At 44.0% G+C, this 13513-nt stretch overlaps 1 protein-coding gene across 1 annotated transcript in view; it reads right to left on the reverse strand.

The window, feature by feature from the left end:
* THSD1 (thrombospondin type 1 domain containing 1) overlaps window positions 1-13513 on the reverse strand; it is a 35009-nt gene that overhangs the window by 7567 nt on the left and 13929 nt on the right. Inside the window, exon 4 of the mRNA XM_064173702.1 lies at window positions 2212-2370. Within this exon, the coding sequence (XP_064029772.1) occupies window positions 2212-2370 (159 nt within the window). The remainder of the gene's footprint in view (window positions 1-2211; window positions 2371-13513) is intronic.

The following is a 13513-nucleotide window of genomic DNA, read 5'->3' on the forward strand; positions in this document are numbered from 1 at the left end:
GGCACAAGCATTGCAGTGATCACGTGATAAACAACTTCCTCAGATCCCCAAACTGTCTATTTTTCAACTGGCTCCATTTCAGTTCTCCACATTCTACTTTTGCCAGGACAAGGAACTTCATAGAACCAGACAAATGAAAGGGTAAGTTGTTGCTCACCTTTTAATAGCTTAAATTATATGTTAAATAACAGTCTGGGAGCCTAGAAGCCTGCACTGACCCTGGCAACTTTCTTTCCCCATTCCAGCTCCATAGGACAGGAGGGCATTGGAAGAATGTAATCAGACAGTTTCTGAGCAGATGGACCTCTTTACATCAGCATCCTCTTTTTCAGCAGGGAATATGCAAGTAGTGTAATTTTGCATATACTGAGCACCACCACCCCATCAAAAGGGACCATATCTCCTGCCCCTCACCACTGTCTGCAAGCACCAGTGCTGGCACACTCATCCAGCTTCACAGGGGCCATGCAGCTGCTGTAAACCTCTTCTGCCTTATAGGAGGCTCAAGTCTACTGTATCTGCAGTTACTTGCCACACTCCAGAACCAGACAGCCTGCCCTGCCAGTGGCAAACAGCAGTGGCAGGCTGGATGTGATGGTTTGGGAGTTAGATGCCCCATCATTCTTACAAAATCACCCAGACTAGACTCAGCCATCTGGAAGTTAAGGAATGAAGCTTTATATTTACAGCTTAGTGCAAGATACAAGCAGATATTTACAATATTTACATCTATATACAAGTTAAAAGTAATACAGAAACACAACGCCCCTTGCAGAAACCAGAGTCCCCAGGAGTGGCTCCCAACCACCCTTCCACCTTCTTTCCACCCCTCTACCTTATCACAGTGTATGCCTTATGTGCAAGGTGAGGTTGGAGGATTGGCAAGGAGAGTTAGAAACAGAAGAACCAGTTACAAAGAAGCAGCCCATGGAGAAAAAGCACAGGCACCAGCTGCAACAGAGACCCACACACTCTGACACTCCCGCTCTGTCTTATCTGTGTTTTGTTTTCTTGTTTTTATACATCTCAGCACGCCCATGAGTGAAGTAGACATCACCATTGTTTCCTTTTCACAGCCTATAATCTAATTTTTCTCATGAAAATATTCCAGTTAGTCTCAAACTAGCACACTGGAGCAACATGAGATCTAGCACTGCCACTGCCACCTGAAGAAACTCTCAGAATGAGAACCCCTACATCATCCCCTGCTTACTGCAGAGGAGGTTGGACTAGATGACCTTCAGAGGTGCCTTCCAACCCAGACCATTCTATGATTCTATGATCCTAGCTGCAACCAACCCCCTTTTAATAAAATTTCAGTTTTTAATGGGTTGTCACGGTCTGGAGTCTTTGGCTTTTGGTAGAGAACATATTCTGCCAGCCACAAGCTCTCTCTTGCAGCGCTTCTCCACTTCCTGGCTGTATAGGGTTAACACTCCAGGAGGAGTAACCCTGAACCTGACCCTAGGGGTCCTGACCCCTCCCCAGGGGTGGGTCTGAACACCACCAGGTGATGGTTAGCCCACTCCCCCTCTTCCTGTGCCATAAAAGCAGGGGGGCTTCCAGTTTGTCTCTCTCTCGCCCTGCACCTCTCTCTACTCCCTGCATGCCACCACACCGTGTGGCAGACACAAGGCGGACAAAGCCACCATCACAAACTTGGCTTGTATTTATACATTTTGTATTTTGCTATTATTTTTCCCTTCCCTATACCTTTTGTAAACTTCCCTATCTCAGATACCTTTCTAAGTTATTGTTAAACTTTTCCTTTTAACTTCCAAATCGAGTGAGATTGATTTATTCGGGTGTGCTTACCTCTCTCTCTCCCTATATCTAATCTCTCCCCTTGGGAAAGGAAGGGGAAGAGGGGAGGGCACTCTACAAATTGTTATTGGTTCTATCAAATTTATTAGAGTCTCTGGGAATTTAAATTAGAACCCTAGACACTGGCCATGCTGGAAATTTCAGACCCTTTCCATGACATTACAGAAGTCTTCCTAAGCCTTGGAGCCCTATCTCCAACTGTCCCACAAACATATGTAGGCTTGCATACAATTCCATCAACTATAGGAATGTGACACCCACTCAGATGAATATGACTGAAGGAGAGATTGGATGTTTCCATTTTACAAAGCCCCTCTAATAAGAGGCCCTTTGCTTTTGACAGGACAGACACACAACCACGGGGAAGAGGACAACAGGGCTACATACACAAACACTCCTCCAGCGAACACAAGGAAGTCTCTCTTGGTGATCCAGCACAGCCTGGTTTTGCCGGTGAGGAGGTGAGGCACTCTCGGAAACGCTCCCGGACACCATCCCCGCAGGTGACGCTGCAGGGGCTCCAGGGTTGCCATGGACTCCACGTTTCTGCAAACACACAAGGTCACAGCAGTGAGGAACATGTCTGCCTTCTTACCTTCAAAAACATAGCCATTTGTCTTCTCTTATTTAACAACACCTACAATAAATAACCAAACAACACCAACACTGAAGGAGCAAGCAAGACTCAGAGACCTGTTCTTGTTCCCATCAGAAACCGAGGCAATGTTTCTTCTTTTTCACTGCAGCGCCAGCCAGCAACAGAGGTTAGTTGACTGAGGCTGGCAGGATCTGCCTGGAACATCAGTAAATGGAAATTAATCCACAAATCTTTAGAATGGGTATGTAATTCACATATTAATCCAATTCCTGCCTGACAAATAGCAGGATAACTTCATTGACTTAAGTGTAGTTACTCCTGATTTATATGACTATGAAAGGAAACTAAACCTACAAGGCCTAATGAAAGAGCAATATTGTTTTTACCTCTTCATTATCTTCTCAGCACACAAATGTATTATTGACTCATTCATTTGACAGCTTACAGATCCCTCTTGTTTTATTGCTTATGATTAGGCAATTAAGATAAAATTTTGTGTGTTCATGTATTTACTTTAAGTGGAGGCAGAATCAGGTTCTAATGCTACCTTAAACAGTATTTTTTTAATGTGTAATGAAATCCCTCTTTTGGTTTAGACAACATCCTCATCCAGTGTTCAGCACCCAAGGTTTACAGCAGTGAGAACTCAGAAAGAACGTTCCTGCTGACAGCTGTGTCTATGAAGCAGGAACACAACTTTAAATTCCCAAATAAAGCACAAATCCAGGTGCAATCTCAAACGACAAAAACCCTGAGGACCCTCCTATAGGTCAATTGAATTGGTGGCCTGGTTTTGAAATCTGCTAGAAAGAAAACTCAATTTCAGCACCCACAGATAAAGTTGGGAGTGGAGAAGGCAAATTAGGTTTGTTAGAATTCGGTCTTTTAAATAACTTATGGTATTGGTCCTGCCAACATAGGTCATGATCTTTAACTTTGTTATACAATTGTTTCATGGCTAGCATGCCCCTGAGCTCCTAATCAGTTGATGCCAAAGACCTAGACAGAGATGCATGACTGTGTTCCCTTATTACAATAAAGACAGAGTTACTAGAGCGTGTCCAGAGAAGGACAATAAGGCTGGTGAAGTGCCTGGAGAACAAGTCTTATGAGGATTGGCTGATGGAACTGAGACCATTTAATCTGGAGAAGAGGAAGCTGAAGGGAGACCTCATTGCTCTCTACAACTACCTGAAAGGAGGCTGTAGTGAAGTGGGGATTGGTCTCTTCTCCCAAGTAACTAGTGACAGGATGAAATGAAACAGCCTGAAGTTGTGTCAGTGTTTCAGTGAGCTTTCTGGGGACCAGGGAACACGCTCACACATGAGTACCCCCCTCCAGGTACAGTTTCAATACTTTATTATAGCTTAAACACTAAAACCATAACAACAAAGGTATACTGGAAACCACAATACTTATGGCTCACATGCTACAGCCATAGAGGGAAGGGTATATGGGAGAAACTACAATGCTGAATTAGATATGACAAATAATGCCAAGTAGCTCTATTAATTGAAGGGTAGGCTATACCCACCCTATCCCACTGGCCAGCAAAGCTCCCAAGAAATGTACATAGCAGAGCTGGTCAGCTGCCACCTTGAAAGGCAGCCATACCCATCGTGGACCAGCACCTGTTACTCTGGTGAGACTGGTGCTGCTCACAGCTCAGCCACCTATGCTTTCAGTTTCTATGCGTTCAGAATTGTGTGATGTGTGGCCAGCATGTCCTGGAAGGCCGAACCAAGAAGAACCAAACTCCTCCCTTATTTCACAGTTTGTTACATAAAGACTTTCCCTACTGCCCATGCGCATTGTTGGCTTCAGTGGTTGCATAACCCCCTAGCGAGGGGAGCCTTCATCATCTTCAGCTCCCTCTTCAGATGGTTGTCCTCTGCGGAGCCTTTCAAGGTCTCTGCTGGCTCTGTATACTGTTTAGCCAACAACACATTCCAGCCTCTGATTACAGGGATGGTACTTGCAAGCTCTGTTTTCCTTAGTTTTATCACTTGAGAGATTGCAGACCCTATTTCTTCCCAGGTTGTATCTCTGGTAACCTGGCATCTATTGGCCTGTTGCCCTAAGTCCAATCATCTGCACACCAATTCTTCCTTCTTAGGGGAGGTTTAGATTGGCTATTAGGAAAAAATTCCTTACTGAAAGAGTGGTCAGACATTGGAACAGGCTGCCTAGGGAACTAGTGGAGTCACCATCCACGGAGATGTTCAAAAAACGTGGAGATGTGGCACTAAGTGGGCATGGTGGTGTTGGGTTGATGACAGGAGTTAATGATCTTACACATCTTTTCCAAACAATGATTCTATGGCTCTGTTTTATGACTGGAAATGGCTTGAAGATTTTGTGTTATATTGTTTGCTGCATTGTTCATAGTGTTTTACTTTAAAAAACCTCTAGCAAAAATAAATATAGCTGCATTTTTAATACACATGAAATTTCAACTGCTTCAGATCTTGTCCTACAATTTTCTTGTGAGCACACCTGCTTGAATAACATGAATGTGAACAACATAACAGAACCAGCAGAGCTGCTCCCCTGCACGCAGGCAGACAGCTGCATTGCAGGATGGGGCCCTGGAGTTTTGAGCTTATGCTTGTGCTGTTAGCCAAGCCCGTAAAGCATGTGTGGGCACATACTCACATACGTGTGTGCTTGCATGGCTGAGTGCATCTGTCTTGCCCAATCCAGAGCAGAGATGGCCACAGCGAGACACCTTGGTGCTACAGCTGTAAGCCTACGCAACACCAAGTGACCTCCCTAGCTGTTTGCCACTGACTCTACCACAATATTGTGAAATCTGTGATCTCAGACTGCCTTTCACTTTATGGATTTTGTGCACCTCTTTGCTTTCACCCTTCTATTTCTGCAGCTGGAAGTCTGCTACAACAGACAGAGGGATGATCTTTTGCAAACTGCGTGCTAACTCCTGCTGAAGTGTTAAAAGGAGTAAAACCAGATGGTGTGTGATGTCAGGAGAAAAGCGAGTCAGAGGATGACAAGGAGGTGGTGAACTGAGGAAGTTTGTTGGGACTCTGTCTTTTTTGGAGGCCTTTGTCTTTGTGGTCTTTTTAAAGGCACTGGGATCCCAAAACCACCATTAGGTAAGGAATCCCTCAAAGGTACAGACCCTGGACAGCTGCAAAATCACATCAGCAAGTGAGCAGAGCTCTTACTAAGGGCAGCAAGAAAAAAATGACCATAATCAACAGCCAGTCAAGGGCTTCAGGGGCTCACTGATGCCTCCTCCAGAATACCACATAGTATCACTGTATTTGGGGATCTCATAACACATTTCTTCATATGAGTATCATGAAAGACTTCAGCAGTGTCACTCACCACTGGCAGAGTTGGTTGGTTAGTTGGAGAAGCATCTACCTCCTCATAAGCTACTTTATGTGAGCAGCTTGGTGAGTACTTTCTATAATTTCCAGTATGTGAGCTGGCTCATTTCCCTCTCTTCAAATTCCCTGCTTGTTGAAATTTCTGTTAATTACACTCAGCTAAAGAGACAGACCCAAGAAGGTTCTGTTTGCCTCCAGTGCTAACACTGGTGACAGGGAAGGGTGTTTGGCAGCTTCAACATTGGTGTCTGCAGGCTTCAACATAGAAGAACATTTCAGGTGGGTAATTTTCTAACTTTGACGTCAAACCTCTGACATGCCTATTGCTTCAGGGCACTTTTCGCTGGCTTCAGCTTCAGCTGAGGGCACAGAATTCCTTAGCAAAAAACACTTGGCATCCATATCTTTGGGGCTAAGCATATGCACCTTAAGAGAGCAGGAAATGCTCTAACTCCCATAAAAGACAGGAGATTTAAACTCCTGCAACTTGTTCCGCAACCTCCTGCAATTACCAGAATGTTAAAGAAAACAAAGCATATTTTATTCTCCCCCAAGGAAGCCAAATGATTAACCTCCATTTAAGACAAACAGATCCAAACTGCCAGGGGAAAAACCAGAAGGCAGGCACTGCAAACTAGCTCTAATAAGTGTGAAGCTTTTCACATGCAGTTGAGGAATCAATTATCAATGTGAAGACATCTAACTGATGAATTGTTTGAAATAGCTGACAGTTGGCGGATTTGTCAACATCAAAGATAAATGCAATTAACTCTCTTAATTGTTGTTCTGCTGTGGTGGAGGGGCTGCAGCCCCAAAACTGAGGCTTCCCTATGCATCTCCATGCCTGGACATGTTTTTTCTGCCAGGACCCATGGTAGTAAACAGGTTGTGTAACATACACACAGTCCGTGTATCCCTGGGGTCCGCCCAGGTGATCCCCATATTTGGGAGGGTCCAGACAAACAGCTCCTGCCTATTAAGGTAAAGTTTGGCTTACTGCCAACCTGATTGGTCACTTTAGATGGCCTAAAAGGGCCACGAATCTTGGCCCAGAGTCTATAAAAAGGGGTGCAAAGGAGCACCACGTGTTCAGAGTATTCAGACTTTGCTGTTTAAGCTCAGCTCTCTGATCCATATAGCAGAATCTGGCTGCCCTGACCTGCTTGCAAGGCCTAGACACAGGATCGGGCCCTCACTTGCATACTCACTGAGGCTCAGACCTCTTGCATTGATCTCGACTCGCAGTTAACCTGTCTGCAAACCTTTTGGATGCAGAGCACACTTACGCCTGCACTTGATACATATATGGGGAGCTGATAGCCCCCTGCCTAAGCCTAGAGCTATCTCTAATTATCCACGGAGATCAATCTCCCAGCAGCCTGGCACATGTTGCATGCCCACTGCTCTGGCCTGAAGAATCAGGTCAGCAGACCTTCCAGATTGTCTGCAAACCCATAAGCACAGCCTGCTAGCTGTGAGAAGACCGTACCAGAAGCTGCGCGGACAAATCCTCCTCCTGCACCTGGAAATCCTGCCCGCTGACCATCCCTGGACACGCAGCATCCAGAAGAAGCAGCAGCATCGAGGCAGAGACCGCTTCACACCAGGAGAGAAGGTTAGAGAAACCCTGTTTACCCCAGAGACTGGGAACACTCATCATTCCCCTGCAGTCCGGGAAGAAGCCAGCTTCACAAAGACCCGAACACTGGGCACAGACCGTGACACAATCCCGGGAGGGTGATTAATGATTAATAATTAAGGGCAACACATTTAAATAAGCTTTAATTCCTTTGTAAAATAAGTTACCTCTGCCTTGGAGCAGACACAGCTTTCAGCCCCTGCTGGGCAAACAGCATAGCTCCCAATCAGGCATTAAGCCTAAGGGAATCTTTCTCTCTGTCTATAGTTGATAATTTGATTAAAATCCTTGTACGTAAATATATCATATCCTAATTGTTCTCATAACCATGCAATAGATCTTAATTACATAGTGGTTGGGGGTGGCAAGAGTTTGTAAATATTAATTTAAATAAATAATTTTATAAAAAATTAATACCTCCTCAAATTAATTTCTCACCTCCCCATACTAAGAGAGGCATAGAGAAATCCCCCTCCACAACATCTGCATAAGTATCTCCCCTCAAATTTCTGTGTTCACAAGACTTAGAGCATTCAGCGCTACCCAACAGCACAGTCAGCAAGGGATGCTCAACATCGTCCTTCCAGCCTGACATAAACAATAGCTCTAAGCCCTTCCACAGAACCAGTGCTATGGGTTAACATCACTGCATAAATGCACTGGGGATTGCAGTGTATGGGTGGAAGCTAAGATCAGTTTCAAGGTCCTGAGACTGGGCGTACACACATTATAGTAGTGTTGGGGTAAGATCTGGGAAAATACCCTTCTCAACTTTTCTGTGTTTCTCTGCTTCCATGGAAATGAAGACTGGGCACACTGAAGTGGTGGCATGCTCCAACAGGTTACTAATTTGGACAATAAAAGGACAAGGATCCCTTTAAAGGAAGAAAATTCAGACTTTACCTAAGCAAATTACAATGTTTTCCCCACAAAAAGGGATCTCTAAGAACTGTGAAGGCACAGCCTATTTTTTTTTAGGCTGTTAAGAGCTATCCTAGTGAGTTTGAAACACCCAATTTAATCCTGCAATGCTGGGAGGGTGGAACTGAAGCATGCACAGATACAGCAGAAGTGAAAGGAGTACAAATCAGGCCCGGCATACCTGGATCCTCTGCATTTGCCTGGTTTTAAACGAATGTGAGTAGGCCAGATATACATTCAGACAATACATCTACTTGGTTCCCAGATTTTCCTACAGATAAGAAGCAAGTCTGATTCACACAGCCTTACTAAAAAAGCAAGTATTTAATGGAATGTACATTTCTGCTTGACCCCTAGGTACTGCACTTGCTCCTTTCTTCCTTTACTGACATTTTTTCCTTAAAGGTCTTCCTCTACCTTCCCCTTTCCCTTTGCTGACAAAAGCTGCACTTCTTATGGCCTGCTGACCTCCCTATAGCTTTTGACATTAGCAGAAGTCAGATGAACAAAATACATCTCTGCTGTCAGCAAGCGCAAGAGACTTCACTGAGAGTCACACTGAAACTGGTCTCCAGAGCGTAACCAAGAACTGCAAAGGAAAGTTAATTAATACTGGAAGTACAGAAAAAATTGCCCATTTCTATGCTGTATTGTTACTTATTGATTTTATTAGTCTCATCCTGAATGTTTCAAGTGGGATTTAGGTTAGGACACAGAACATTCTTCTAAGGAGAGCAGAAGTCTTGCTGATGGAGATACCTAAAACCCAGAGAAGCAAAGTACAAGATAAAGCATTGAAAAGAATGAGCCTGCAACATGTTTGTTGCTGGGCAAGATGATTTAATGAAATTTCCTACCTTATACATTCAAATAAACAAGTCAAACACAGGGAAAAAAAATAGCTGTGTGACTCTAAAGTCACCTGTGTGAAACAGTTAGCACCTCACTGAGATGAAGTGACTCATATCTTGCTGTTATTTCTTCACAGGTCCTTCAACTGGAATCTACAAAAGGCTACACAAGTATTGGCTCACATTTCACAGACATACTGCCTACCCTTAATAGACATATTAAGTCTTAGACAGCACAAGATTTTTGCAACACTCCCTCTGAACCTGATGGCCCAGGCTGGAAGAGATGCTGTCCTGACATGATCCATGCCAGCAGAAGCCTTCTCCTACCTACTCCAGACACAAGCCAAATTCCTGTTCCATAGGATGTACTAAACCTATCCAGAATGAGAAGTAAAGAGCAAGGCTGACAAAGGGTCAGAGATACAACTGAAGCTTGATCTATGGAAAATGGGTATGGAAAAATTATCTTCTTTTATATCATCCTCTGTGGTTTGGTTGAAGATTATTTTAATCATCTAGGAGCTCTGAACTTTTACATGACAATATCTTTGCCTCATAACAATAGAGAATATGCTAAATGAAGTAAGAACTGGCTGAGTGACAGATTTGATATGTAATTGTCAGTACAAACTCATCACTGAGTGGGAATGCATGTGGAGAGATTCCAGAGGGATTAGTATGAGGCTCAGAGCTGTGCAATGCTTGCTTATTTGACATGAAAATAAATAGGAAACCATTACCGAGAAAATGTCACTCCTGTGATGACAAGTAGATCCATACAATTGTATGGAGCAACGTAGGGTACTTGCTAAGTCAGTATAAGTTAGGCAAAATAGGTTATAAATCAGTAAAATGCAAAATGTAGGAAGAAGGAATAGAAGTTGTAACTGCAGAATGGTAGGTTACATACTGAAAGGTCATACCCAGAAGCAGATCAAGCCATGTTTACAGGGTAAAAGTTATGGCAAAATGAATTAATGTAACAAGTGGAATGAAAGCAGAGGTAGGAATAAAGAGAGTGCTACTGTTCAAGCACCATCAGTGAGGAGGACATCTGAACACAGCACTCAAAGCTGATAACCCTGTCATCAAATAAAAAGGACTGCTTAAAAAAAAAGGAAATGGAACCTAAAAGAAACTGAAAACTAATCAAATCCTGAAGAAAATGCCTTCCAATTAAAGACTCTTTATTTTCCAGTAAAAAGAACACTGAGGCAATTTGGAAAGACTGAGATGATCTGGATATACAAACATCTTCGAGGGAAGACAGCGAATAGGAAACAGCTGTCTTCTCTAGCAGAGAGCAGTGGAGTAAGAGCCAATCACTAGAGGATGAAGCAAGATGAGACTCAGTTAAGCAACACACAGAGTTCCTCTCAAAAAAAAAAAAAAATCAGAGCACAGTATTGAGAGAAATTACCCCAAAGGTCTGTTTTGTGATGCCTTCAATAACAGATGAGAACTTTCTGGAGGATGTGGCAGTTGAATGACTAGCTGTGGGGCTTAACACCACGGTAACTGGATGAAAAATGACAGCCCATGCTGCTCAGACTACAGGATTTATCACCTCTCCTTGCCTTAAACTGAGTGCAGGAAGCAGAGTGACTTGAGGAGAGGTGCCTGTTGTGCAGCAGCCCCATGTTTTACATAGACAGCTATCAGGGCTCAGACTATATCACAGTGACCTGCAGCAGGGTGAGTGGGTTCAGGAGATGGCTTTCTGAAACAGCTGGTGAGTGGATGACCATCGCAAGCAGTGCAGGTTCGCTCTACCTGTCATGGCTTCAGGCTGATGTGTCTGTCCCAGCACGCCCTGCTCTCCTGCTCTTTTCAAATGTTGCCTGCAGGCTTTGAAGTCTCACAGATACAGGCACAAAGTCAGATATGCTGCAGTCTAATTAATTTCAGGCTGACATTTTATTTACAGCTACACAGTTTGGTTTCACTTTGATCAGCTTTGTAGATTTGACACTTCTGTCTTGGCAGCTATTGACTCAACTCCATTCTTCATAGGCATAACCTGATTCTTTTCACTGCTGTCGTAAGGATAGCGCTATCAAGGAACTCAAGGAAACAAAGCAGATTGCAGGGAGTTATTGCTTAAGGTGGTTCTCCTCAATTAAAACAGTCAAATACTGAGCACAGAAACATATATATGTCATATCCTAGGTATTCATCTGTTAGGGTAATTATCTAGATTATGTCATACCACATACCACACAAGCACACAGAAAGAGTTAGAATTCTCTCTTCCTTTTTCCTTGAGAATTATCTTGATTAAGAAAATAATATCCTTTCATTTTCAAGTAGAAAGCCAAAGGAAGAGAGAGAGTGCCAACAGAGAATGCAGATGGGAAGTTAAGATGAAGAGAACTACACACTGAGTTTGGCATGTGGAGAAAACAGAGGTCATTTTTACTACAGAGTGTTAATTAAGCAGCTAACAGTTTAACAGTACAAAGTAAGACCAAATGATATTAAGAACCTAATTAGACTGTGTCTGGACTGGGTGCTGTGGTATATGTCCTGCATTCCTGGTTTTCTGACTACCCATTCACATACCTGCCCATGAAGCACAATGATTTTTTTTTTTGGCTTGAGTTCTTGCACTTCATTTTCAGTGATACCAGGGTAGGGAGGTGTAGAAAATAGTGTACATCTCAAACCTTCCAACCCAAACTCTTTGAAGTGTGCAGATAGGAAAGACTAATTAATTGTCTATGGACACAAGCCTGCTCTCAATGAAAACATTTACTCTTCTATTCCAGGGTGTAAGCAACACAACACAAAACAAACCAAATCCCTTTGTGCATGTACAGTCCGTCCTTAGAGTCAGAATCATAGAATCAGTCGGGGTTGGAAGAGACCACTAGGACCATCCAGTTCCAACTCCCCTGCCATGGGCAGGAACACCCTACCCTAGAGCAGTCTGGCCACAGCCTCATCCAGCCTGGCCTTAAACACCTCCCGGGATGAGGCCTCAACCACCTCCCTGGGCAACCCATTCCAGGCTCTCACAACTCTCATGCTGAAGAACTTCCTCCTCATGTCCAGTCTGAATCTCCCCACCTCCAGCTTTGCTCCATCCCCCTAGTCCTGTCACTACCTGATATCCTAAAAAGTCCTTCCCCAGCCTTATTGTAGGCCCCCTTCAGATACTGGAAGGCCGCAATAAGGTCACCTTGGAGCCTCCTCTTCTCCATACTGAACAGCCCCAACTCTTTCAGTCTGTCCTCATAGGAGAGGTGCTCCAGCCCTCTGATCATCCTCATGGCCCTTCTCTGGACATGCTCCAGCATGTCCACATCCCTCTTGGTGGGGGCTTACCAGAGAGGAGTAGAGGGGGAGAATCACCTTCCTCAACCTGATGGCCATACTTCTGGCCTTCACTGTGATTGCCTTCCATAAATAGGGAACAAGATCATTTGGCTCACCTGCTTCCCCTGACATGCTACTGTGATTTGTAGATTCTACCACCTATGAACTACAGACTGCCACCTCTGAAGCTGCAGCTGTATAAGACATATAGATGCAAATAGAATGTATACATATTTCTTAAACAGAGCTGAGGAATGGGGCCAATCTCTGTCTTGTGGTTGTATTTAACTGTGATTGCTTCTTAACCATGATTGTTCATACTACTGGACCTGGTTTTCTCTTCTGCCTTCCAGCACTCTCCCAGACCATGTCCAGTCATGGCGCAAAGGAATATATGGACCACTGACTGTCCCTAGTTGGCAGTTTGTATGATTCTAATCTTTCCTGGGAGGAAAAGTTTAGTTGTATGAATGGTCTGATAGGTGGTCTCATGAGTCAGAAAATGCACTCTGGTCTGTTTTAAGCGGGAGATAGAAGTCATGAAAGGCTTCTTGAAAAACTCACAAGCTGTCCAAGTGACGTAATAGTTGTCTTTTGTTGTAGCCCAATCCTGACACATCTCAGCAAAACTTGTGTATGTAACAGAGGACTCTGAACACTGTGGCAAATAGTGTAGAGAAAAAGACACTCAGGCAAAAATTCAGCTCGTATATCTTCTATACCTATTGTCCTGGAGTCCTGTATACCCCTAAATTCCTCTCCCTCTGTGGCTTGAATGGGAGAAGAAAAGCTGCCTGTTTCCCTGCACCCCGCCTTGCCCTGCAGGCGTGAAGGGGGAGAGCAAGGGGCCCTTCCGGCATGAGGGGTAATTAGCTGTGCTCTTCACGCCTAAGGAAGTGGTAACTCTTCTCTTTGTCTAGAGAGGGTATAAATATTGGGGGACTTCCTTGGAGTTCGTTCCTGCCTGAGTGTTCGTGCCTGCCTGAGACTTCTCCCCCCTCTC

The sequence above is a fragment of the Pogoniulus pusillus genome, chromosome 3 (genome assembly GCF_015220805.1).
Source record: "Pogoniulus pusillus isolate bPogPus1 chromosome 3, bPogPus1.pri, whole genome shotgun sequence".
Lineage (NCBI taxonomy): Eukaryota > Metazoa > Chordata > Aves > Piciformes > Lybiidae > Pogoniulus > Pogoniulus pusillus.